The sequence below is a fragment of the Ambystoma mexicanum genome, chromosome 6p (genome assembly GCF_040938575.1).
Source record: "Ambystoma mexicanum isolate Mex_15411 chromosome 6p, UKY_AmexF1_1, whole genome shotgun sequence".
NCBI lineage: Eukaryota > Metazoa > Chordata > Amphibia > Caudata > Ambystomatidae > Ambystoma > Ambystoma mexicanum.
The window spans coordinates 474,588,257-474,611,605 of record NC_090935.1 but is presented as its reverse complement, the minus strand read 5'-3'; the positions used below and the strand labels follow the sequence as shown (position 1 = coordinate 474,611,605).

At 45.1% G+C, this 23,349-nt stretch overlaps 1 protein-coding gene across 1 annotated transcript in view; it reads right to left on the bottom strand.

Annotated features, from left to right (window-relative positions):
• GZMA (granzyme A) overlaps window positions 1–21,679 on the bottom strand; it is a 73,440-nt gene extending 51,761 nt beyond the window's left edge. Inside the window, exons 1-2 of the mRNA XM_069627274.1 lie at window positions 21,599–21,679; window positions 6,510–6,651 (exon numbers count right to left, since the gene is read on the bottom strand). Coding sequence (XP_069483375.1) covers window positions 6,510–6,651; window positions 21,599–21,659 — 203 coding nt within the window. The 5' untranslated portion in view covers window positions 21,660–21,679. The remainder of the gene's footprint in view (window positions 1–6,509; window positions 6,652–21,598) is intronic.
• Window positions 21,680–23,349: the final 1,670 nt, after the last annotated feature.

Here is a 23,349-nt window from a genome sequence, read left to right as displayed (position 1 = left end):
TAGACTTCCTAAACCACCAAGTGCACACCCACCCCTGAGCCACACTAAGAAGGAGCTCAAACACACCAGGCGAAACATGCACAAAAGGAAACCTAGCTGTAATCCAACCCCTTGCACCAGTTCCTCTGAAACCTTGCCCAACAAGGTCCACACTAGCAATAACACTGAAATCATACAAAACTTCAAGGGAGGTCTCATCAACGCTAGATCTCTAATAGCCCACGCCTCGGAAATTGCTGACATCATCACCTGTAACCAACTCGACTTCCTAGCAGTGACTGAAACATGGCTACACAAAGCCGCTGGTCCTGTGCTTATGATAGCCATACCCCCAAACTTTACCATCTTCAGAAAAGACAGGGAAACTTCCAAAGTAGGAGGTATAGCTCTTATCTGTAGAGCCAACCTCACCATCAAAGAAATAGACAGCTGCACTATGCCGTCAGCTGAACTACTATCCCTAAAACTAGAAATCGCCGCCTCACGTACTATCACGGTTCACCTTATCTACAGACCCCTTGGTCCACTAGGCACCTTCGAAGAAGACTTAACCACCCTCTTAAACACGAATGCCAAACCGGGTACACAAATCATACTATTAGGCGACTTCAACTTAGGCTACAAGGACCTAAAAGACTCCAATGCCTCCACCATAGCTAACACTATTGGGGAAGCAGGCCTCACTATTCGGAATAACGGCCCTACGCACTCTAAAGGCCGCACATTGGATTGGGTCGCAGACATCAATTGCGTTTCCCTCATAACAGCAATTGAATCTTGCATATGGACAGATCACTATCTGATTTCATTGACCATTTCAGACCTTCCTCAACCTAAATCTACTAAACCTCATGCTCCTCCTGCCCTCACCCGATGTAAAAAAATTATAACACTTGCGAATCTTCTCCCCCTGATCCAACCTATCACCAATCACTCTTGCCAGATCTCTAACCCTAATGATCTAGTCGACCTCTACAATAACACCATCAATTCAGCGATTGACGTCATTGCGCCGCTGAAACTCACTAAATCTAAACCTACTGCCCATCTTAACAACTGGTTCACTCCCACGCTGAAAGCCCTACGCAAAGAGAAACGACACGCAGAAGCCTGCTGGAGGAAAAACCCTTCTCCCCACAACAAAAACCTTCTCACTGCCCTTACTAACAGCTACAAAAAACAAGTCATTCAGGCAAAAAAGGAGACCTTTAATGACAGAATCAATAAAGCGAACTCGAATACTAGGGAAATCTTCTCCATTCTGAGAGAATTAGAATCCACAATTGCACCCATAGACTCCTGTACCAAAGACAAAGCCTGGTGCACTAACATTCAAAAAGCCCTATGCAACAAAATCACAACGTTACAAGACAAAACATTAGCCAAAAAATCCGCCCTTCACAACATTGCCCTCTCCACGCAAGAAACCATCCTCCAGGAACTTGCCGCCATCCAAACTAAACCTCCTAACCAATTTAGCTTTAGAGCCATCTCTATTGTGGAAACTAAGAACATCATCATGTCCTTGAAACCATCCCGATGCCTTGGTGACACCTGTCCAGCCCCAATTATTAAAGAGGCTGCACATGAACTAGCCCCCTTCGTCACATCATTTATTAACTCTTCATTCAAATCATGCACTGTGCCAACCAACCTTAAAGATGCTTGGATATTACCTCTCTTAAAAAAAGTAAACTTGGACCCCAATGTCCCAACGAACTACAGGCCCATAACAACTGTCCCGTTCCTCCTCAAAATCTTAGATAAAGCTGCATAACTTCAGATCCAATGTTATCTGGAGATCAACAATCTACTAGGGACAAGACAATCACGATTTAGACCGAGACATGGAACCGAAACAGCTCTCCTTGATCTTAAAAACCAACTAGACGAGCGCAAAGACAGAGGAGACATCTCTATTCTCCTACTCCTAGACCTATCAGCTGCCTTCAATCTGGTAGATCACAAGGTACTCTGTAATCACCTCAAATCGGCAGCCAACTTCTCTACAAAAGCCACGGCATGGATAAACTCATTCCTAGACCAGAGAACCATAAGAGTCTTCTCACCTTCATCAGCAGCGGATCCTGTCCCCATCACCCGTGGAGTCCCTCAAGGGTCATGTGTTTCACCCACATTGTACAATAGCTTTACAAAGCCTCTGTTTGATATACTGGACAAACTAGGGGTCTCATATACCAACTACGCCAATGACACCCAGATTCTTATCCCAATCCAGGGTGACTATGAAAAGGACACCAGACTCATAAACAAAATTTACCAAATCATCCAAACCTGGATGGCCACACATGGCCTATGTCTTAACGACGACAAAACTGAGCTCTTAATCATCGGGTCCACCAATAAACTGAACAAATTACCCCAGCTGTACAATTCCATCATGATCGATGGCATCAAAATCAAGGTAGCCAAGGAAGTCAAAACCTTAGGATTCTACCTAGACTCAGCTCTCTCCCTTGACAAGCAAGTAAATGCTACAGCCTCAGCAACCAGTTACACCTGCAAACTTATCCATGCCTGCAAACCATACCTATCCACTGATAGTTGTACCACCATAGCGCAAGCCCTCATCCTCTCCAAATTAGACTATTGTAATGCACTGTACCTAGGCACCAGTAAACATAACATCAACAAACTCCAAACCGTGCAGAATAATGCCCTTAGAACAGCCCTAAGAATTCCCAAAGGGCAACACATATCTGCCCATAGAAGAGCCGTCAACTGGCTGGCCACCAATGACCGCATCAAATTTAAAACTCTGAACATTACACACAATTGTCTGAACGACAAAGCACCTGCATACCTTACAGAAAAATTCACAAAACACACTTCTGAACGACCTATCAGAAAGGCCTTCTCAAACAGCATCAAAATCCCCAACTTTAAACTGAAAAGAACTGGTGGGTCCAGTTTCCCAGTTTTAGCAGCTCATCTCTGGAATTCCATCCCCTCCTTCCATGTGTTCAAAGCTAACGTCAAACTCTGGCTTAACACCAACGACTGCTAAATGCCCCAACTGCACCAAATAAGCTGTACATTTATTGTATATACGTGCAACTGTAACATATGTAACTGTAACATATCTCACATGTAAGTCATCCGACATTGTAACATAAGAAATGCTTGATATATGATCCTGTAACATTAGAAATGTAACTTATTTATGTACCTGTAATCTAAGATTTATTTTCTTAAGCGCCCAGTTGCTCAACGGCCAGGTGCGCTCTATAAATAAATAAACAATACAACAATACAATACAGCATCGCACTTTAGGCATGATGCAGAAAGGCAGAAGACATTTGTTGTCTTAATAAGGATGTGATCCCTTAAAGAAGGCTTGCTTTTAACCAATCTCATGGGGCATCTTGCCTTCATAAGGAGGGCTCTCCCCCTCTATCTTTTATTCATTTCTGGACTGCAAAAAGAAATTATACAAGTCAGGTTCAACAATGCCTGGAGACCGCCCTTGGGTGGTAGGGGTACGCGGTATAACATAACATCACATAAAGATTCTCCTGTGCTATTATTTCTCTCTTGAGATTACTAGATATTGACAATATAAGCACTCAAACGGACATAGACCCAAGAAGAACACAGCCTACCTGGTAGGGATGGAAACTAAATACCTTCAACAAGCTCTTGTTGTAACATCATTTGATTTTAGCCACTATTGATTATAAATTAAAAATGAAAACAGAAATGGGAAAGCGATACATTTATTTTTAACAATCGTATATTTTTTTACAACTAGCAATTCACCACATGTACATACATTTCTTCATTTCCTATGATTGAATACACAACCACACACTCATTTTGTCTTATAAAATTCATTAATCCAATTTGACCAACAACTGATTTCCTGTACTTCAATTGCCAAACATGTGATTTTGCCATATAACACATTGCATATTCAAGAACACATTGCCGTTTAATGCAGTTGTGACAATAAATATACAATGTAACCAATTGGGTACAAAATCACAGAACTAATCATAAGTGATACAATTAATTGATTTATGAATGTCCACTACCGCCAAGAACACATTTATTTTACACGTAATAATTTAAATGATTTGGCCAACATGTGTTTCACAACATTATATTTCTGGCTGAACATACAGGGCCCGATTCATGGAATTATTTGCACGGTTGAAAATGATTTTGTACTGCTGAAAAGTGACTTTGCACTGCCGCCATAAACCCTGATACATGGAACTGTGCAAAGTGTTTTTTGAGTGCAGAGTCAATGCAAAGTTCATTTTGTACTACAAAAATGACTTTGCACTGACTTTGCACTGCATTAATACACTTAGCACAGTTCCATGAATCAGGGTTTGTGTCAGCCATGCAAAGTCCCTTTTCAGCAGTGCAAAGTCACTTTGAACAATGCAAAAAGATCCATGAATCAGGCCCACAAGGTATAATAGCTCATTTGCCTACATGTATATCTCGTTAGTTGCTTGTCAACTCCTTGTAAATCACTTATTTAAACGTTTTTCTTCCTTGCTTTATTGTGGTGTTGATATGTGTTGTAATTATATGTATATGACCCATTGACTTCACAATTTTAGACAGTCATGAATTGTATGGAGCCCCACCTTCCATAAGCATGGCGGCCATCTTAGCAAAGGATCACGCACGTCCTGTTCAATCGACGAAAATCCTTTATTTTTAGCACCCTGGGTTACCGCTTTGGTAACTGGTGGTGCTAATATCATTAGCACCCCGTTCCAAGGGCTGGGACAGGGGGTAACATCCTGGTGCCCTCATTATAGGCCCTTGCTTCGCTTGGGCCTATAATTCAGGATACCGGACAGGTATCCCCCACTACAGCCCTTGGAATGGGGTGCTAATGCTATGTTCTGTGGCCATTCATCTTTTTTGAGGGGGCTAGGCTGTTTTGGGTGCCTGTCCTATTACAGAAACTTAGATATGCTTTATCTCCATTGTGGATCAGACATTGTCAGGGCAGAATGACACATTTTGAACTTTTCTAGAGTGTTTGCCGACCAGCTTAAACTATGATTATTTGATTTGATACAACGTTTATGAATTTGAAAATGTGATAGAAAACAGCCAAACTATCCTCTATGTATTATGTATGGTTCTGCATTCTAGCCAATTGGGGACAATGGCATCTTTCACAGATGGGAAAAGAAAAGGATGTAACAAATGCAGTGAAACATATTCTTTAGAGATTTGAACAGTTTGCTGTAGACACAATCAAATGGGTTTTCCTCCTCAGCACTGGCGAATCACTGATAATTAGTCGATACATGTGGAATGACAGCATAGCCAGTAGTAAAGTGCCCATTACACAATAATTAGTCATTAGTTACTAATTATTACACTATTGCTCAACAGTTTTTAAATATAAATTATACATTCACGATTGCATTGCTACTGCACCCTTACAGTAATTTCCCTGGGTTGTTGTCAAAATAAGATGAGGTAGGTGCTGAATTCGCTCACTATGATATCTAAAAATAATTCAAGTTGTATAACAAATAAATCTGTAAACCTCCCAGAATTGTTGTGATCCGCCAACTCACTTGCAAGCATTTTGTATCATTTTAAATTGTCTCCATGTCACAGTTACTTCGAATGCATATTTCTTTTAGTTTTAGATATTGGTTTCTGTGTTTTATTCTTTACATTCTCTATTATGTGTTTGTTGTATTTCTGTAGATAGTTATGTTTAGTTTGAACAGTGTTTTAAAAAGTGGGACCGTTTGTTAGAATCTTCTTAGATATTAGATAACATTTAAAAATACTTCTGACTAGATAAAATGTGTTAGGGTTCTTTTAATGGTAGAATTGTTGGATAATCAATTCTCCACCTTTTTAAGCATACATATCAACCGTCACAATTAGAAGAAACAGTATTTTCACAATAAACGTTAAAGACCTATAATCATGAAATTACTTATAAAGGTTATATCAGACATATTTTAAAAATAATTAAGTTGTGAGTTCAGTGTTTATAAAGAATTTCTGAGCATTCCACGTTGTTATTATGCAGCACTGATACCGCCACGCTATTATGCAAGTCTATGCAAAAAGGACGAGCATACTCGTCCATGACTCTTTTTGTTGAGATTTTTCCAATGGTTGGAACTGGTCTTAGTTTTTTTTTTTAGATTTTTCAACTGTTGAAATAAATAGATTCACACATCTGTAGTTAGGATTAATTTGAATTAATTAAATTATGGTTTTGGAAAAATTAGCTCTAGAATTCAAAGGATCAACTTGTTATTGGGGAATCAAAATGCATGATTTCCATAAAGTAAATTTCACTTTTAACTTTTCAATTTGGTGGATGTGTTTGTTACAACGTTAAAGTGTGATGACATGTTTTTAAATGGTTCGATTTTCCTACAGAAGGTACCTAATGAACCCTGCAGAATAGCATTGACCAATGCTCGAGTAGACACGCCTTCCAGTGTGCAGTAACATGCTGCATTTGTGTGATACGGGGACTTACCCGTTGCTGCAGTGGGCTGCAGTCAAAACCCATCCATTTTTGATCAGTGCTCCGCCACATATACTAGGCTTGTCTAATAAGGCCATGTAGGGCCTGGAGTGAGGGCTCACTACCTTCCCTCCAATGATCTGCATACCCAGGTCTGTAGAGAAGAAGAGAAAACACGAAGGGTAAGCATGTGCCCACATCGCATAGTAAATGTCACATTATTTGCATATATGACAAAACAAGCCGTGATGTGTCCTAAAAGAGGGCTCCATACAGGAGTGAAGGAGGAATGCACAGAGATGGGGAAGCCTTGGCCATTGATGGAGCACACGTTAACTCACTGTATACCATTGACACCTAGCTCACAGCGACCCTGTAGTTTGGAACCATTACACCTACTGGTAGCAGTGATTGCTGTGACATCACAAAACTGCTGGAGCACAAAGACAAGACTGACTCGTAACTACATTAGGGTTTTATGAAGGAATAGTGGCCCAAATGGCCAGAGGTAGCCGCCAATGTGCAGTGTTGTCTTGCACTGCACTAGGCAGTGCAGGCCATGGAATGCTGGTGTATCCTGGAACCATATCCCCTCTGAGGGTTCCAGGAATGACGGTTAGAGACTAACAGGATGGGACAGACTTACAGAAGGATGCATATACCATAGTCTCCCCATGCTTCCGATTTAAACCCAGCAACCAATAAAGTACTTACCTGTTTGTACTTCCTGGTTCCCGTGTCCTCACTGCCTCCTGATGACTGCTTTCCCTGAGCGTGGACACTACAAAATTGCACAGTCCACAGGATCCCAGTGCACCACATTGGCCAGCGTTTGAAAAGCGGATGTTGAGAATCGGGGTCGTCAAACCTCCGTCTGGTCTTGACCTTTCCAGAGCAGGCAATCCCCAATTTATGGCCCATATGGAGCTCATCCTTCCTACTCTGGAGATCCTTTATTGTCTTAAGAACCAATATAGCAAGATTAGGAGGCACTGTTTCTGAGAGATGCCTGCTTTCCCCTACAGGCCTGCCTATCAGGGTACAATTCTTCCTAGCATCGTGCGGATGAACAGTGACCATGCATATACAAATCAGTGTGGAGTGCTAGAGAAAGCACACCCACGGTTAGACAACGCATACAGACATTCATTCACAGTGCAATACAGTAACATGCCTGCAATGCACTGTTGGACAGGTGTTTTCATGGATAGATTGAGCTGCAATGGGGTGAGTAGTTTGGCTACTAAAGGGTGCGCCCCAAGAGTTTTCTATTTGTTGGACTTTATAGAGGATAGTGGTGAATAATAGTGCACAGCTCCAATTTGTCTGCCCTGCATTCAAACGCACTAATGGGCTAGGGAGATCTTTCCCGGTAATGGCAGTCCAAGTATGGAATGGACTACCCAACTCCATTAGATTGGAGGTTAATGACTTGGCTTTCTGGAAGGCCTTGAAGACAGCCCTGTTAAAATAGCTACCACAGTCCTTCCAATGCTTGCCACATTTACCGCACTGCCGAATTCTGGGGATTAACCCCAAAGTGAAGGGTTTACGTCCTGCAAAATGCTGATTAAAGATCCTTTATTTAAAGGTCAAAAGTCAGTGAATTTACCGCATTAGAATTACCGCTCAGGGTGAAACTGAAACAAGTCCCTGTAGAGGCCTACACACTTCGGACAATGGGGGCCGATTCATGGAATTTATCGTGCAGAAAATAGGATATTTGCCCCCAATATGCCCCTAATCTCTGTGCGCAACCCTGTTTGTCGATTCATGGAATAGAATGCACAGTACTTTTCCTGGACTTACATGGATTTTGCACTGGCCTGGCATGCCTGTGCGAGCGGTCGAGGGCCTTGTGTGAAACTCAAAGCAGACGGTGAGCATGGCGTGCGCAGAGGGCTCGGAAGGGGGCGGAACACCAGAAATTCAGACTAACTTACAAAGAAGTGGGCGTTCCGAGGGACAGCCTGGAGGCAGTCCCTCACATACCCACTAATGCACGGCACGCAACATATTCATGGAATCGATCGCACGTCCTTCATAGGATCTGCCACCCGAAGGCTGGCATAAGTAAACTTGTGCACAGGATTTTCAGCATGCAGGTGTGATTGCATGTTGGATTTCAGGGTGTGTGCACTCACATCGGGGTTCTGATGTAACGTAGGGGTGCACGTACACTGTATAGTGGGTTACAGGAATGTTTAAGTGGGTACATACATTTCCCGAGTTACTGCAGAGTTACGATATTTCATGCGCATTTTGTCAGGGTGTCGGATACAGTTACGGGGTACCCCGAGTCGCAGGCCTGCTTACGGGGGACCCCATGCACTGTTTGAAGGGTGCATGTATTTGCGCCTGGAGGACTGCACAAAGGTAGCTGATCTGGCAGTTTCCTGGTTTGTGTGTGGGCGTGTCGGGGGCGTTCCAGCTGTGACTTGCGAATCCGGTTACTTTGCGCAAACAAGTCCATGAATACGCATTGCGTGCATTTTTCTTTCTGTGTGCAGGATCGCGCTGTGTCCTCGGTGCACAGCCTTTGCCCGATTTCTGCATGAAATTCCATGAATCGCCCCATTAGGGATTTAGAGTGATTTATCACTCACTGCTCGTAATCCAGTGGTAGTTTAGCTGGATAGAATCGCGATAATGGTAAATGACTTAGGAGATCATTTTGTGGAATTACTAAATTACCAGTAAACTCATAATGAGCCCTTTACTTTTTTGTCTGTTTTACAGCTTTGAGCAACTGCTGGGGTAGCTCTAGCAAACGCGTACATGACAAACTGTCTCTCACAGAAAGAGAGAGAGAGAGAGAGACAGACAGAGAGAGGGAGAGAGAGAAAGAGAGAGAGAGAGAGAGAGAGACAGAGAGAGAGAGAGAGAGAACGAGAGAAAGAGACAAAGAGAGAGAGAGAGAGAAAGAGAGAGAGAGGGAGAGAGAGAGGGAGAGAGAGAGAGAAAGAGAGAGAGAGAGCGAGAGAGAAATAGAGAAAGAGCGAGAGAGACAGAGAGAGAGAGAGAAAGAGAGCGAGAGAGAACGAGAGACAGAGAGAGAGAGAGAGAGAGAAAGAGAGAAAGAGAAAGAGAGAGAGAGAAAGAGAGAGAGAGAGAAAGAGAGAGAGACAGAGAGAGAGAGAGACAGAGACAGAGAGAGAGAGACAGAGAGAGAGAGTGAGAGAGAGAAAGAGAGAGAGAGCGAGAGAGCATGGTATGTATATAGAGATACTGTGCTAGATCGCAGTATGAAACGCAGGGTACAGCTAGTTTTTAATATTGGTGTGCACGGTTTTACTTGGAGAAACTGCCCTGTTATGACACGGTTTGGTGCCGTTATTCTGCTCTCTATAATTACTCGATTCTTTGAGCACTTCATTGATGAATGGAAATCATGACAAGGTGATATAATTCAGTGATGCCAACATTTTACTTTCCTTTAACTACTAGAAGAGGAGAATATGCTGAATTAATCGTGCATACTTTAGACAGTGCATATATCTTGTTTACATATCTAATGCCAAGTGCAATCTTTACTGCTGTTTTATTATGGACCAGCAAGAGAGGGGCGATTTTCTGTCCTTCCCACTATTGCTCCCCCTTGAAACATTGCCTATCTAGGATTGGCAGCATTGATTATGATCCTGGAAATGTGATGTTTGGTAGGTTCTTTTTGACTGCAAATAAGCTGTTCTGTTGAGTGCATTTTAAAAGGGTGTTGGCTGCGTCCCTCTCTTACTCATCAAACAAGCAATGGCAACAGGTTTGGCTTTTGTGTAGGCATAGGAAATGCATTTGCCAGGCGCTGACAAAGTGGTATAAACTGGCCATTGATGGCAGATAGTTTAAAGTAACTAGGCCTATAATGGCAGTGCCTGGAAAAGGCGTAATACTCTACGCAAAAGTGTTGGTTTTGTCAATGCTCTTTTTTAAATGGACTTCAGTGACATGCTGAAGGCAGACCTTGTAAGACAGTTTTATGACACTAGTAGTGCATTTAAAGCTTCAATCCAGGGCCCGATTCATGGAATTATTTGTCCGGGAAATAGGGAAGTTGCACGCCAAAGGGCATGCAAAATCCTGCTTGTCGATTTGTGGAATCGAAAGCGCAGGATTTTCCTTGGACTTTTGTAATCTCGTGGCGGCCCAGCACACCTCTGCGAGCGGTCGAGGGCTTTGCGCGAGACACCATGTAGAGCGTGGCCATGGCTTGCGCAGAGGGCTGGGAAGGAGGCAGAACACAGAAAATGGGGAAGAGCATGTGAAAAAGTGGGCGTTACGAGAGACGGGCCGCAGGCAGTGCATCGCACGTCCACAAATGCGCATAACCAAGCTTATCCATGGATCCAACCATGCAACCTCTCAGCAGGGAAATGACCATGCAAAGCCATCATACTATCTGCCACCCTAAGGCAGGCGTACAGGCACTTACGCATAGGATTCACTGTACAGAGGTAAGATCGGTGTCAGATTTAGGAGTGCGTGTACGCAACCAGGGTTTTGATCTAATTTAGGGGTGTGAGCTTGAAAAGTAGCAGGGTGCAGGAATGGTTTACGGGCGTTCGCACACAGATTTTCTGAGTTTTTCACGAGTTACGATTAATCATACCCATGTTGTCAGGGTGCCGATAACAGTTACGAGGGACTGTACAGGGTCCCTGAGATGCAGGCCTGCTTGCGGGGCATCCCATGGATTGCTTTGAGGGAGCATGTATTTGCGCACTGGGAGCATGCAAAGGTACTGCTTCTGGCTGTTTTTGCATGAGGGATTGTCTCGGGCGTTCCGGCTGTGGTTTGCATGAACAATTCCAGACGCGGAGCATGCAGAAACAGTTTTGCGTGCAGGCTCGGCTTGCGCTGTGTCCTTCTCGAAGCTCATCCTTTGTGGGATTAATGCACACTTTTCCATGAATCAGGGCCTAAGTCATTACCTCTCAGACGCCTGCTTTTTAAAAACATTGGCAGGTACTTCGAGTGAAATGTTTGATGGTAAGGCTTGATTGATGCGAGCTGGAAGAGCTCCGTTGAGGGGGTCATTTCGGGCAGGGAGGGGCAGGTCCTGGGTGGGAATGGCCATAAAGATTAGTATTGCCATGGGCAGTGAATGGGTTGGTAAATAAACAAACAATACCCACAAGCCTTATGTCCCTCCTTGAATGTCATTTATCCCTGTTGGTACGTGAATGCAATAGTTTCATCTTATTGGCCCCACCTAATTGCCAAAACTAAAAAGGTCTCTTTCTAACTTTCTCACGTCTGGGATGTGGGCACTCTGAATGCTCTGAGCTCATCAGAATAAAACGAACCTTTGCTGCCGCGGTTGGGCAGTTTCAAAATGTTGTGACCTCAGTTCTTCATGGCCGTTTTAAAATGTATTTATAGCAAAAAAATGCAGTGTTGTGGCTGATGGCTGTTATGGGGGCCGTCTTCTCTCAGGCCAGGCTTCTCAATCATTGGCACCTTGCATGCTGGGACTTTTAGTTCTGGTGTTTTATTTACGTACCTGTCTCGAACCCACAGCAGGCCAGGTGCCGCGGGCTAAAACTCGCAGGAGTGGGTGGCGCTTGCCTTGACATACATTTGGTTGTCACATATTTTGTTTTGCGAGAGTTCTGGGTGAAACTGGCCCCTTCAACTGACAGTTCTCTAGGCTGGAGGACAATCTTGGGTAACTATAAGGCACTTTTACTCTAGCCGGTCAATTGGCACAGTGAGTAGAGCGCTCCCGTTGACATCCGCGCAGAGCTTGCTAACGGAGTTCCCAGCAGGGCCAAACTCAGCCTTTCATCCTTCCGAGGTCGATAAATGAGCACCACACACCGTGGGTAATAATAAGCAGTGCTCAGATATCTGAGGGTTCGTAGCACTATATAAATGACAAATGTGTATTATTAAGCTCTGAAAATAGTCAATGAGTGGGGTGAAGTAACAAAGATGTATTTAACACACGAGGGGCCCTATTTACATAAACATTTTCAATGGGACTTTCCCATGTTAAAACATGTTTGTAAATCAGGTCCGATGTGTTTTGAAACTGGATTCGATAATAATGTAGGGTTTCCACTGTGTCGTAGCATTTTCCTCCACGTTAGTGTATTTTGGGGACCTGTATTTTCACACAAGTGCATTCCGTGATGAATAAAAAGTGGCGGCACACAAAAATAAAAATGTATGAAGAAGTAACTCCTTTTCCCGCACAAAAGGCTGCACACTGTTGTACAGATGTACAACAGATATGGTAGAGTCAAGCAACGCGGTAGCTCAGTGGGTTAACTGAAATGCTGTTAATGTCTCTGTATAATCATGGCACAAATGAAGACAGGGCACACTGATTTAGAATGCCATCCTCCTGCTCTGAATAAAATGCAAGCCATTGAGCTGGGCAATAATGCTACCTGGTAGTAAGAGACAAGAGACAATTCACTATGTAAATGGCCTATACTATACAAATGGTCAATAGTACAGAGGTTGTTACATTTCAAAAGAAGGGAGCAGGAGGCCGCAGCGATAGAAGCTTTGTTTCACTTTCCACCCCCGCCTCACAATGCCTGGCGAACGTTGTGAGTAATGCAGCATTTCACGGCAATCCCTGGCTGTGTTGTAAATACCTGGACCTTTTATGGCAAAACGTGTAAAGTGACTACCTGCCCCTTGGCTGGCATATGATAGCCATAACCGTCAAGGGATGAGTACCAACGTAAATAATGATAGTGTGCGGGCAAATGATGGCAGTAGCTGGCAAACATGGCATGCCTTACAAATGCCTGAACTGCATTTATACCAAAGCCAGCACTACTGGCTTTGTAAATGCTTGTTTCCTGAATGGTGAAATGTGCCTCTTCAAATTCGAACTTGTACATGTCCTTTGAGCCCTTTCTATCCCTCTCTGTCTCTTTTTCTCTTTCTCTCTCTTTGGGCCCGATTCATAGAAAAGTGTGCAGAGATCCCACAATGCCTGCAGCGCCGAGAGCTACTCTGCATGAGCCTGCCCGCAGTTCTTCTGAGCGCTCTGCGTATTCATGGAATTGTTTGCGCAAAGTAACCATTTACACAAGTCGTGGCCGGAACGCCCCTGATACGCCCACACACAAAGCAAAAGCAGGCAGAAACAGCTACCTTTGCGTGCTCCTCGGGCGTGAACACATGCACCCTTGAAACATTGCATGGGGTCCTTCGCAACCAGGCATGCACCTCAGGGACACGGCACGGGGTCCCCTGTAACTGTCACAGCACCCCGACAACATGCGTATGAATTACCGTAACTCAGGTAACACCCAGTAAAATCTGCGTGTGAACCCCCGTAAACTGTTCCTGTACCCCGCTACACCACGTACACATACCCCTAAGTTAGATCCAAACTTGGCTGTGTACACACACCCCTAGATCCAACATGCAATCTCAGCTCTGTGTGGTGAATCCTAAGGGCAAGTCTCTGTACGCCTGCCTTCGAGTGGCAGATAGAATGATGGCTTTGCCATTACACCAACGACAGTTTGTGAGGGCGGATCCCTGAATACGTCACGTTCCACGCATTTGTGTGCATGTGATGGACTGCCTGCGGGCCGTCCCTCGTTACAGCCACGTTTTCCCTTGTTCTTCCTCATTTTCTGAGTTCCGTCCCCTACTCTGCGTAAGGCACTTGGCCGCTCTCAGAGACGTGCCGAGCCTGTGCAAAGTCCCCGCATGATTCCATGAATCGACAAACGAATTTTGGCATGGTTTGGCATACAAAGTCCCTATTTTCCATGCAGCAGATTCCATGAATCAGGGCCTTTCTCTCTCTCTCGCACACACGCTTTGTCAATCTTCCATCACTATCTGACTAAAGTCTTTCTGACTGTCGCTTCTCTCTTATCTCCTTCAGTCCCTTCCTTAGATCCTCAATACATATTTGGAGGTAAGTGAAAAAAAGGTGGTAATGCTATTACCGCCTGTTATTCTTGTCTGCTCGATTATGGGTTTTGTAAACCCATAGGGCATGATTCATGGAATCAGTTGCCCAGAAAATAGGGAACTTGCGTGGCAAACTGCTTGCGTAATCATCTTGTCGATCCATGGAATCGAATGCGTGGAGTTTTCCTTGGACTTGCATGGATTTCGTAGTGGCCCCGAACTCCCCTGCGAGATGCCGAGTGCCTTGTGCGACACCATGCAGAGTATGGGCGTGGCTTGTGCAGAGGGGGGGGGGAGGGTGAGGAACACCAAAAATGGGGAAGAACATGCGAGAAAGTGGGTGTGACGCGGTACATCCCGCAGGCAGTCCATCGCATGCCCACAATTGCATAGAACTATAAGTATTCAGGGATACAACCGCACAACTTCCCGGCAGGGAAATGGCCAAGCAAAGCCCTCATACTATCCTCCACCTGAAGGCAGGCGAACAGACAATTGCGCATAGGAATCACCGCCCAGAGGTTAGATCAGGTGTCGGATTTAGGGGTGCGTGCACGCAGCTGGGTTTCCGATCTATTTTAGGGGTGTTTGTATATAGTGTAGCAGGGTGCAGGAACGGTTTACGTGGGTTCGAACAAACATTTTCTGAGTTTTACCCGTTACGATAAATTGTATACATGTTGTCATGGTGCCAGTAACAGTTACAGGGGTCCCTGCGCAGGGTCCCCGAGATGCAGGCCTGCTTGCGGAGTTCCCCATGCACTTCTGAGGGTGCATGTATTTGAGCCCGAGGAGCATGCAAAGGTGGCTGTGCCTGGAAAATGTTTGATTTGCGTGGGGCATGTTTGGGGCATTCTGGCCGTGACATGCATATACGGTCACTTTGCGTGAACAATTCCATGAACACGCAGAGCACACAGAAAAATGTCGAAACATGTCTGGGGTTGCTTGGTTTTCTGTGCAGAGGGGACCTGGCCTAGCAGTTCGGGCTGGGCTGCTGCCATTGGTGGCGGTAGCTGACTGATTTGCACATGGCTGGACCCCTTTTGCAATGGCGCAGACGGGCTAAAAAACGGTGGTGTGGAAGGTTGCCCAGAGCAATTGCCAGTGGTTCAGATTCATTCGAAACCTTCCACCCATCACTTTTGTGGTCACAGTTTGTCTCTCAATGTGAGAGAGGGTATGCCCAGACGTGGGTCCCTTGCTCGCTGCGCCATAAGGAACCAGGCTGCACCTCACTGAGGAGGTCCAACAAGTCCGAAACATGTCTGGGGTTGCTTGGTTTTCTGTGCAGAGGGGACCTGGCCTAGCAGTTCAGGCTGGTCTGCTGCCATTGGTGGCGGCAGCTGACTGATTTGCACATGGCTGGACCCCTTTTGCAATGGCGCAGACAGGCTAAAAAATGGTGGTGTGGAAGGTTGCCCAGGGCAATTGCCAGTGGTTCAGATTCATTCGAAACCTTCCACCCATCACTATTGTGGTCACAGTTTGTCTCTCCATGTGAGAGAGGGTATGACCAGACGTGGGTCCCTTGCTCGCTACGCCATAGGGAACCAGGCTGCACCTCACTGAGGAGGTCCAACAAGTCCGAAACATGTATGGGGTTGCTTGGTTTTCTGCGCAGAGGGGACCTGGCCTAGCAGTTCGGGCTGGGCTGCTGCCATTGGTGGCGGCAGCTGACTGATTTGCACATGGCTGGACCCCTTTTGCAATGGTGCAGACGGGCTAAAAAATTGTGGTGTGGAAGGTTGCCCATAGCAATTGCCAGTGGTTCAGATTCATTCGAAACCTTCCACCCATCACTTTTGTGGTCACAGTTTGTCTCTCCATGTGAGAGAGGGTATGCCCAGATGTGGGTCCCTTGCTCGCTGCACCATAGGGAACCAGGCTGCACCTCACTGAGGAGGTCCAACAAGGCCGAAACATGTCTGGGGTTGCTTGGTTTTCTGTGCAGAGGGGACCTGGCCTAGCAGTTCAGGCTGGGCTGCTGCCATTGGTGGCGGCAGCTGACTGATTTGCATATGGCTGGACCCCTTTTGCAATGGCGCAGACGGGCTAAAAACGGTGGGGTGGAAGGTTGCCCAGAGCAATTGCCAGTGGTTCAGATTCATTCGAATCCTCCCACCCATCACTTTTGTGGTCACTGTGTGCAGGCTCACGCAGTGAGTATCTCGGCGCGCGGCCGTTGCAGGATTTCTGTGCACTTTTCCATGAAGCGGGCCTTAAGCTGTAAATCCTCTTGCATGTGCTTGACTGTTTTACCCCCAACAATGAAGGCGAAACAACAAACTGTAATTCCCTAATGAAGTCCCACTGGGGTTCAGAATGGGAACTCACAGAAACACATAATTAGGTGGAGACACAGTTACCACAGGTGGTAGTAGTAAATCTGCTTGGCAGTCTTACCACCACTTATACAACATAAGGGGACCCATAGGGCCTCATTACGACCCTGGAAGCCGTGGTATGAATGGTTCTGGTAAGGTACTGGTACCGTTCATACCGGGCCGCCACATTACGAGTTTGCTCGCAGGTGGCGGTCTGCACGTCTGGTCTGGCCAATGTGCATGCCGATACCCGCGAGAAGACCAGGATGCTAACAACGGACCCGTCATTAATGGGTCGATTGTTAGCATCCTCCCCATTCCCATTGAGCCCTATGGGTCCCAAAAATGGTAATTACCGGGCCCGCAAAAGTTGGAATGGCCCGGTAATTCCCTTTTTTCGGGACCCGGACACGAGTTTGTAGGCAGCCATGCCGGTAATGACGGCATGGCTACCTCCAAACTCGTAATGAGGCCCACAGTGTCTCTACCCTCACTCTTTTTCTTTTACTCCACCTCTCTCACTGTCTGTATCCCTCTTAGAATGTCCGTCTCTCCCTCGCTCCATCTCCACTTTACCCCTCTACTCCCATCTCTCTGCCATTGCATCTCTCACCTCCTTCTTGATCTATTTCCCTCTTCTCCTTTCTCTCATCTTTGCTTCACCCCCATTTTTCTCACCCTTCTCTATTTCTGTCACACTGTATGTCAGTCTGCCTTTTAGGTCTCTCACTCCTTTTTCTTTTTCTCTCAATTTCCCCCATTTGGTCTCTTATCTATCATCTCCCTTTGAAGCCTTCATCGCATCTTTCTCCACTTTTATTTTGCTCCCTATCTCCCTCCTTTCACTAATGTCTTCTCCTATCTCTTGTACACTCACTTTAATCCTTTCTCTGTTGTGACTTTTATTTCCTCCTCTCCATTTTACCCATTTTCTGCCACTCTAGCTACCCTCAATCTCACTCTCTGAAATGAACTATAATGGGTTCTCCTTGCTTCTCCAAAAATACCATCCCTGGGGGTTCGTTGCAAATGAATGTGGGCCTGACTGGTTTCAATGTAAGCCCGCCTGGATTTTCGAAAGCCCTTGGGAAGCATGTACATGTCTGGGTCCTGCCCAGAATCCAATGTATGCTGCTGCTAGCAAAGTACGCAGGTCTGAATGCACGTTGGAGGGAATTCATTTGTGTTTTGGCAGATTTAATGCAACCCTGCTGGCTTGCAGCCATATATGTGAAAAAAGAGTGAGATCCCTAATTCCTTCACCCCACTCAGTCTGATGGATGTCCATACTCCTCATAGATATGTATGATTCGAAAGGGAAAGAAAGGGAAGGAAAAGAAAGGACAGTTGGGAGAAAGCTGAAAAAAAGGGAAAAGTGAGGGGAATGGAAGGAAGAGGAAGAGCAAAGGGACAAAGGGATGTAAGGTATTTCAAAATCCCCAAACAGAAAAGTAGACATTGACATACAACTAACCCCACCAGTTGTTTTTAGAAGTGGTTCTAGGGTACTGAAAACTGTTTTGTGCTGTACAAATGCAGGTTACCCAGTAAAACTGAGCTGTTTTCCAGTTCATCTTTCTGCCATCTGCTAACCTTATCGACAACTAAACCCCAGTGGGGTTCTTGGAAAGGCGTGGTTATATGTAGATTATTCACAGACATGCCTATTAACTGCCTAAGAGGGGGCCAGTCTCCAACCCCCCCCCCCCAGAATCCCCCGGCGTTCTGCTGGCAGGGCCCAATGACTGCTCAGGAACAACCTCAGGACTGTATCCTTACCTGAGATCCTTCATACAGAAACCCACCCCAAGCCGGAAGTGTCTTAATGGGGCTCTTCACTGCTGTTCTTTAGGCTGACTGGTGCTGACATGGATTGCTGAAAGAATCCTCACCTCCCCCCGCCCCCCAGCCCTCACTTCTGTGAGATTGCCTTGCTGTGGCATACACCACTATAGAATCAACAAACATGCCATGGCCTTATATGTTACAGTCATGTAATACACACAGCCTCCAACACAGGAACTCTGAGCTGTGCAGCGACTGCACTCTCAGACAATATATTATTAGTTTATCACAAGAGTGCCCCCTCTTTCTGCCTGCCAGGCTTAGCACATAATCTAGAACATCCATAGCAGCCTATCCTACCCTTCTGTTCTCCGAATACATACAACCTTGGCAGTCTATGCTAGACAGTGCCACATTTGGCTTCCCAGCTAAACAAAGGTAGAATTACTACTCCAGTGTCTACACCGTGGAAAAATGTACAAAGTAATCCTGGGTTAACAAGCCACTATGATTTAACTAGGCAACTGGGGCACACCTCGAACCCATCCTGCTGCCAAACTACCTAGACTGCCTCACATGGACAATTTGTTGCCAAACACGCTTCGAGCATACATACCACCCTTTCTCCTGTAGTGGTCTCTGGTCCATCTTAATGAAGCCGCCCCCACCCACGCTATCACAAAACATTCCTTTCCCCTTCCACATCACCCCAGCCCTACACCTGGGACAGGCTTCGCCTGATTTCCCGTACTCTTATGTGCTCCCCACTCTTCTCCTCCTCAATCTGAGATCTGGATAACCCGGGTGGGGGCACCATACACCAACCTGCTTCCTCCTCTTCCCTCTCTCCCAAGTTCACCTCTGCATCCTTCCTCTTGTCTCAATGCCCGCGTGCCTTTGCCCCCCTACCCCTCGCCTTTCCCCCTGTCTCCCCTTCTCTCTGCTTGACATTTCATACTCTTCTTCCTTTTGCTGCTCGCCCCCCCATTCATCAGAGACATTTAACTTAAGTGACAAACGGCCTAATTCACAGAGCGGTGTAAAGTGTATTTTTGCTGTGCAAAGTGAATTTGCACTGTCTTTGCACTGGTGCAAAGTCGCTTTGCACTGCAAAAATACACTTTGCACCGCTCTGTGAATTAGGGTGTTTGTTGGCAGTGCAAATCGACTTTGCCCCACGCACAAAAATGCATGAACCAGGCCCACACAACGGAAAATCAGAATCAACAGTAGAAACACGAACTTTCTGAACAAAATAGGCATATAGGAATGCCAACCATAGATAAGGTCTAAATCACAACTGGAGGTCTCGGTGGGCGCCGCACAACTTTACACATCACTGCAATTCCACCCCAATGAGAAAATGACCTTGTTCTTCTCTTGTCTTTGTGTTGCTTGCATAAATCTGAAAATCACAATTCTGTTTTCTCAGGGACAGACAGTCTGGAAATGCTGTGACTGGGAGTGTGATGCCAGCTGACGCGGATGAGTCTAAATGCTGCACGCAGGGCATATGTATATGGTTACAGGTAAAACCGAAAAACCTCAGAAATTCACCAGTTATGGTAAGCTAGGCAACCATAACTCGCGCCACCACCGCGCACTGCTAAAACTAACACCCAGGACATCAAAGATGACATCACAAATGACACTTTAAAAAAATAAAACATGGGCAGATTTCGAGCAAACTCGTGGGGAGCATTGGCAAGGACATTAAAGCATGGTTTTGCAAATGTGCCCGTGTTTTATTTTTTGACAAGTGTCAAAATGTATGTACATACAATAGTCATATAACTTAGCCCCCACTTGACAAAATCTATTTAGTCTTTACACAAACATTGAAGGTTGGGTCTATAATCTTTCTCAAAACATTTGTCCACATTCATCAAATAGCAACACATTTATAAGCTATCTAAAAATGTTGAGACCCCCCTCTAATTTCACCCCCTCTTGAGAAAATCCCACCAAACTTTAGAAAACCATTTATATCTAGATCCAAAATCGTTTTGCCAAATGTTGTGCAGATTCGTCAAATGACACCACATTTATATGCCTTTACAATATTTTGAGACCCCCCCTCTAATTTTGCCCCCTCTTGACAGAATCTCACAAAACTTTGCGAAACCATTCAGGATTAGTTCTAGAATGTAATTGCAAAATTACATGCAGTTTCATTGAGTGGCGCAAAAGTTATAAGCCATCCAAAAACTGCCGTTCTCCAACCCTGTAATGCAGAAATAGGTACAGATGTCCTAGGACATCTGAAGTGTCCGCGAACACCACAGGACTGCCCAAGGACATCTGGAGTGTTCGCGGACTGTCGGGGGTGACACAACCCGTTTTTTGGCTTCTTATGGCCATTTCCCATCCTCATCCCCCCACATCCCCAGAGATTGTTGAGTTTGACAAGTGCAATGTTGCTTTTTTTTATGTTTTCACCGAGCTGTCCACGGACCCCAAAAATGTCAGCGAATCCAAGATGGCGGGCGTTTCAGGAAAACCAAGGCATTTCACGTTTTCTCACCACCCAAAGGGCGGCCGCGTCCCAATGTCCGTGGATCACGCAAAAGTCAGCAAATTTTTCAGGCCAATCAGAGGCCAGAAAGCGTACCGAACAGAAAAATGAATCCACGCTTTCCGGACCAAGCCGCTCCTCCTGCTGCAAATTTGGTGAAAATCCGTCCAGCGGTTTGGGCTGTAGGCATGAGCAAAGTATTTTCCCATTATGTCTATGGGGAACATTTTTTTTTGGGACTCCCATATCTTTGCCCCCTCTTAACCAAACGTCACCAAACTTTGCAACAGAGTGGGCCATATACTTTATTTGCAAAGTTTGGTGAGGATTCGTCCAGGGGATGCAAAGTTATAGGCCATCCAGAAAGTGCTCTTCCTATGGGTTTAGCAACTTAACCATAACTACATGCCTGCTACCGCAGGCCATGTAATGAGTCTAAATGCTGCACACTGGGAATATATATATATATATATATATATATATATATATATATATATATATATATATCAGAACGATTTCATACATTCATCTCAATACCTAGCCATGCGTTCGATTTCAGAGAAATTAATTGGAGAAAGACTTACCTTCTTGAATTAGCAGTGAAAGAATAAAAGCAGTGACGACGAGATAAAGCTCAGCCCCCATATTTGCAGGCTTTCGTTTAGTACCCTTCTAGCACGCCTTTAATATATATTCTAGAAGAGAGGAGGATGTGGGTTTTCACAGCATGAGGCAATAGGTACGCCCCCTTGCGGTGACCAATGTATCTCAGTGCTTACCGGTTTCTTAAGATGTTCTTTCCTTTGTAGTCTTAAGAGCTGAGGTTTCAGTTGTGTAATTTTTCCATTGAAGATAAAGCATGCACCCTCATCTTTCACAACATATATTACTAAATGGGGCACAGACAGGGAAGGGGTGCTGCACCAACTAGTCACAAAGGGCATGTGATAGACATTGCTGCCGATTTTCAGTACAGGGGCAGAATTTTTTTTGTTTTAGATATGCTGAATCCTTAATCCTAATACATGTGTTTTACTATTTTTATTTTTTTATTTACTTGTGTATAATCGCATTTGCAATTTTGACAAGAATGATACTAGTCATGCTGAATGAGCCAAGAAGAGAAGAAGTGAAAAGAAACGAAAAGAAGAAGAAGAAACAGAAGTCACAGGGCGAAGTAGAAGAAAGGACAAGACATGAAATGCACCACACAGAGGAAGCGGAAGAGGACGATGACGTCCTCGCTTGAGGGATCGTTCAGGCCTGATGTTATCTTTCAGCCGCGACTTCGATCGGGCAAATGTTCAAAGTGTCAGTTTGTGTGGCGATCTTTTGAAAGGCACTTTTTAGGATTTTAACTGTGGCTATTGTCCATTTCGTTTTTTCTCCTGACATCAGCCTGTTCCACCATGTGGTTTCTTCTTCTTCTGTCATTCCAGGCAGGCCTGTGCACAGGCTGTTCAGGTATGTGGCTCTTACGGCTCTTAGGTCTGAGCATTGTAGTAGGAGATGTCGTGTTGTTTCCTGTTGGTTTGTCTGGGCGCATAGCCTGCAGTCTTTGGTATTGGATTGTAGCCTGATAGCCTGAATTTAAAGTGTCGGAAGAAGATTTAACCGTGCTCTCATATATGTTTTCCTTAGCTGTTTGTTTGGAAATTTTAATGCAGTAGGCGATGGGCACTTTCAATCTGTTGAAATTAGGAGGAAGATGTTTGGTAAGTTTGTTTGCTTGGGCTTTCTCTAGGGTCTCAATCCAACCTTGGGCTTCCATTTTGGATTTTACTCTTACAGGGTTTGCTATCAGATCCTCTTTGGTACATGCGATCTCAGTTAGCTTCTCTCTTAGCTTGTCTACCCAAAGATTTAGGATGTTCAGGTAGCGATTTGCTATTTCAGTAGCAATGATCTTGTAAATCGGCGGACTGTCTGATAAGAGGGTGTTCCTGAACAGTTGCATTGCGCATTGCTGCACTGTTGCTTCCAGGGAGAGCAGCCCAAGTTCTCGCCTTAGGATCTCCATTGAAGTCCCTTTTGGTAAACCTAGTACAGATTTCCATAGGTAACCCTCTAGTTTCCACAAGATTGTGTTTGGCATGCTCACGGTTGCACCCATTCCGTAGGTGAGGGTCGGTACTACTTTTCCTTTGTAATACTGTATCGCTGGTACCAGTGAAAATTTGCCATATTTTGTATCGATAGTCTTCATTTGGGGCTGCAAGATTTTTCGCTTTTTCCCATAGAGCTGTTTGCATTGCTGATTCGTTCGCCGAGTGGTCAATGAACACTCCTAGATATTTGAAGCTTGGCACCACTTCGATTTCGACTTTATCCAAAG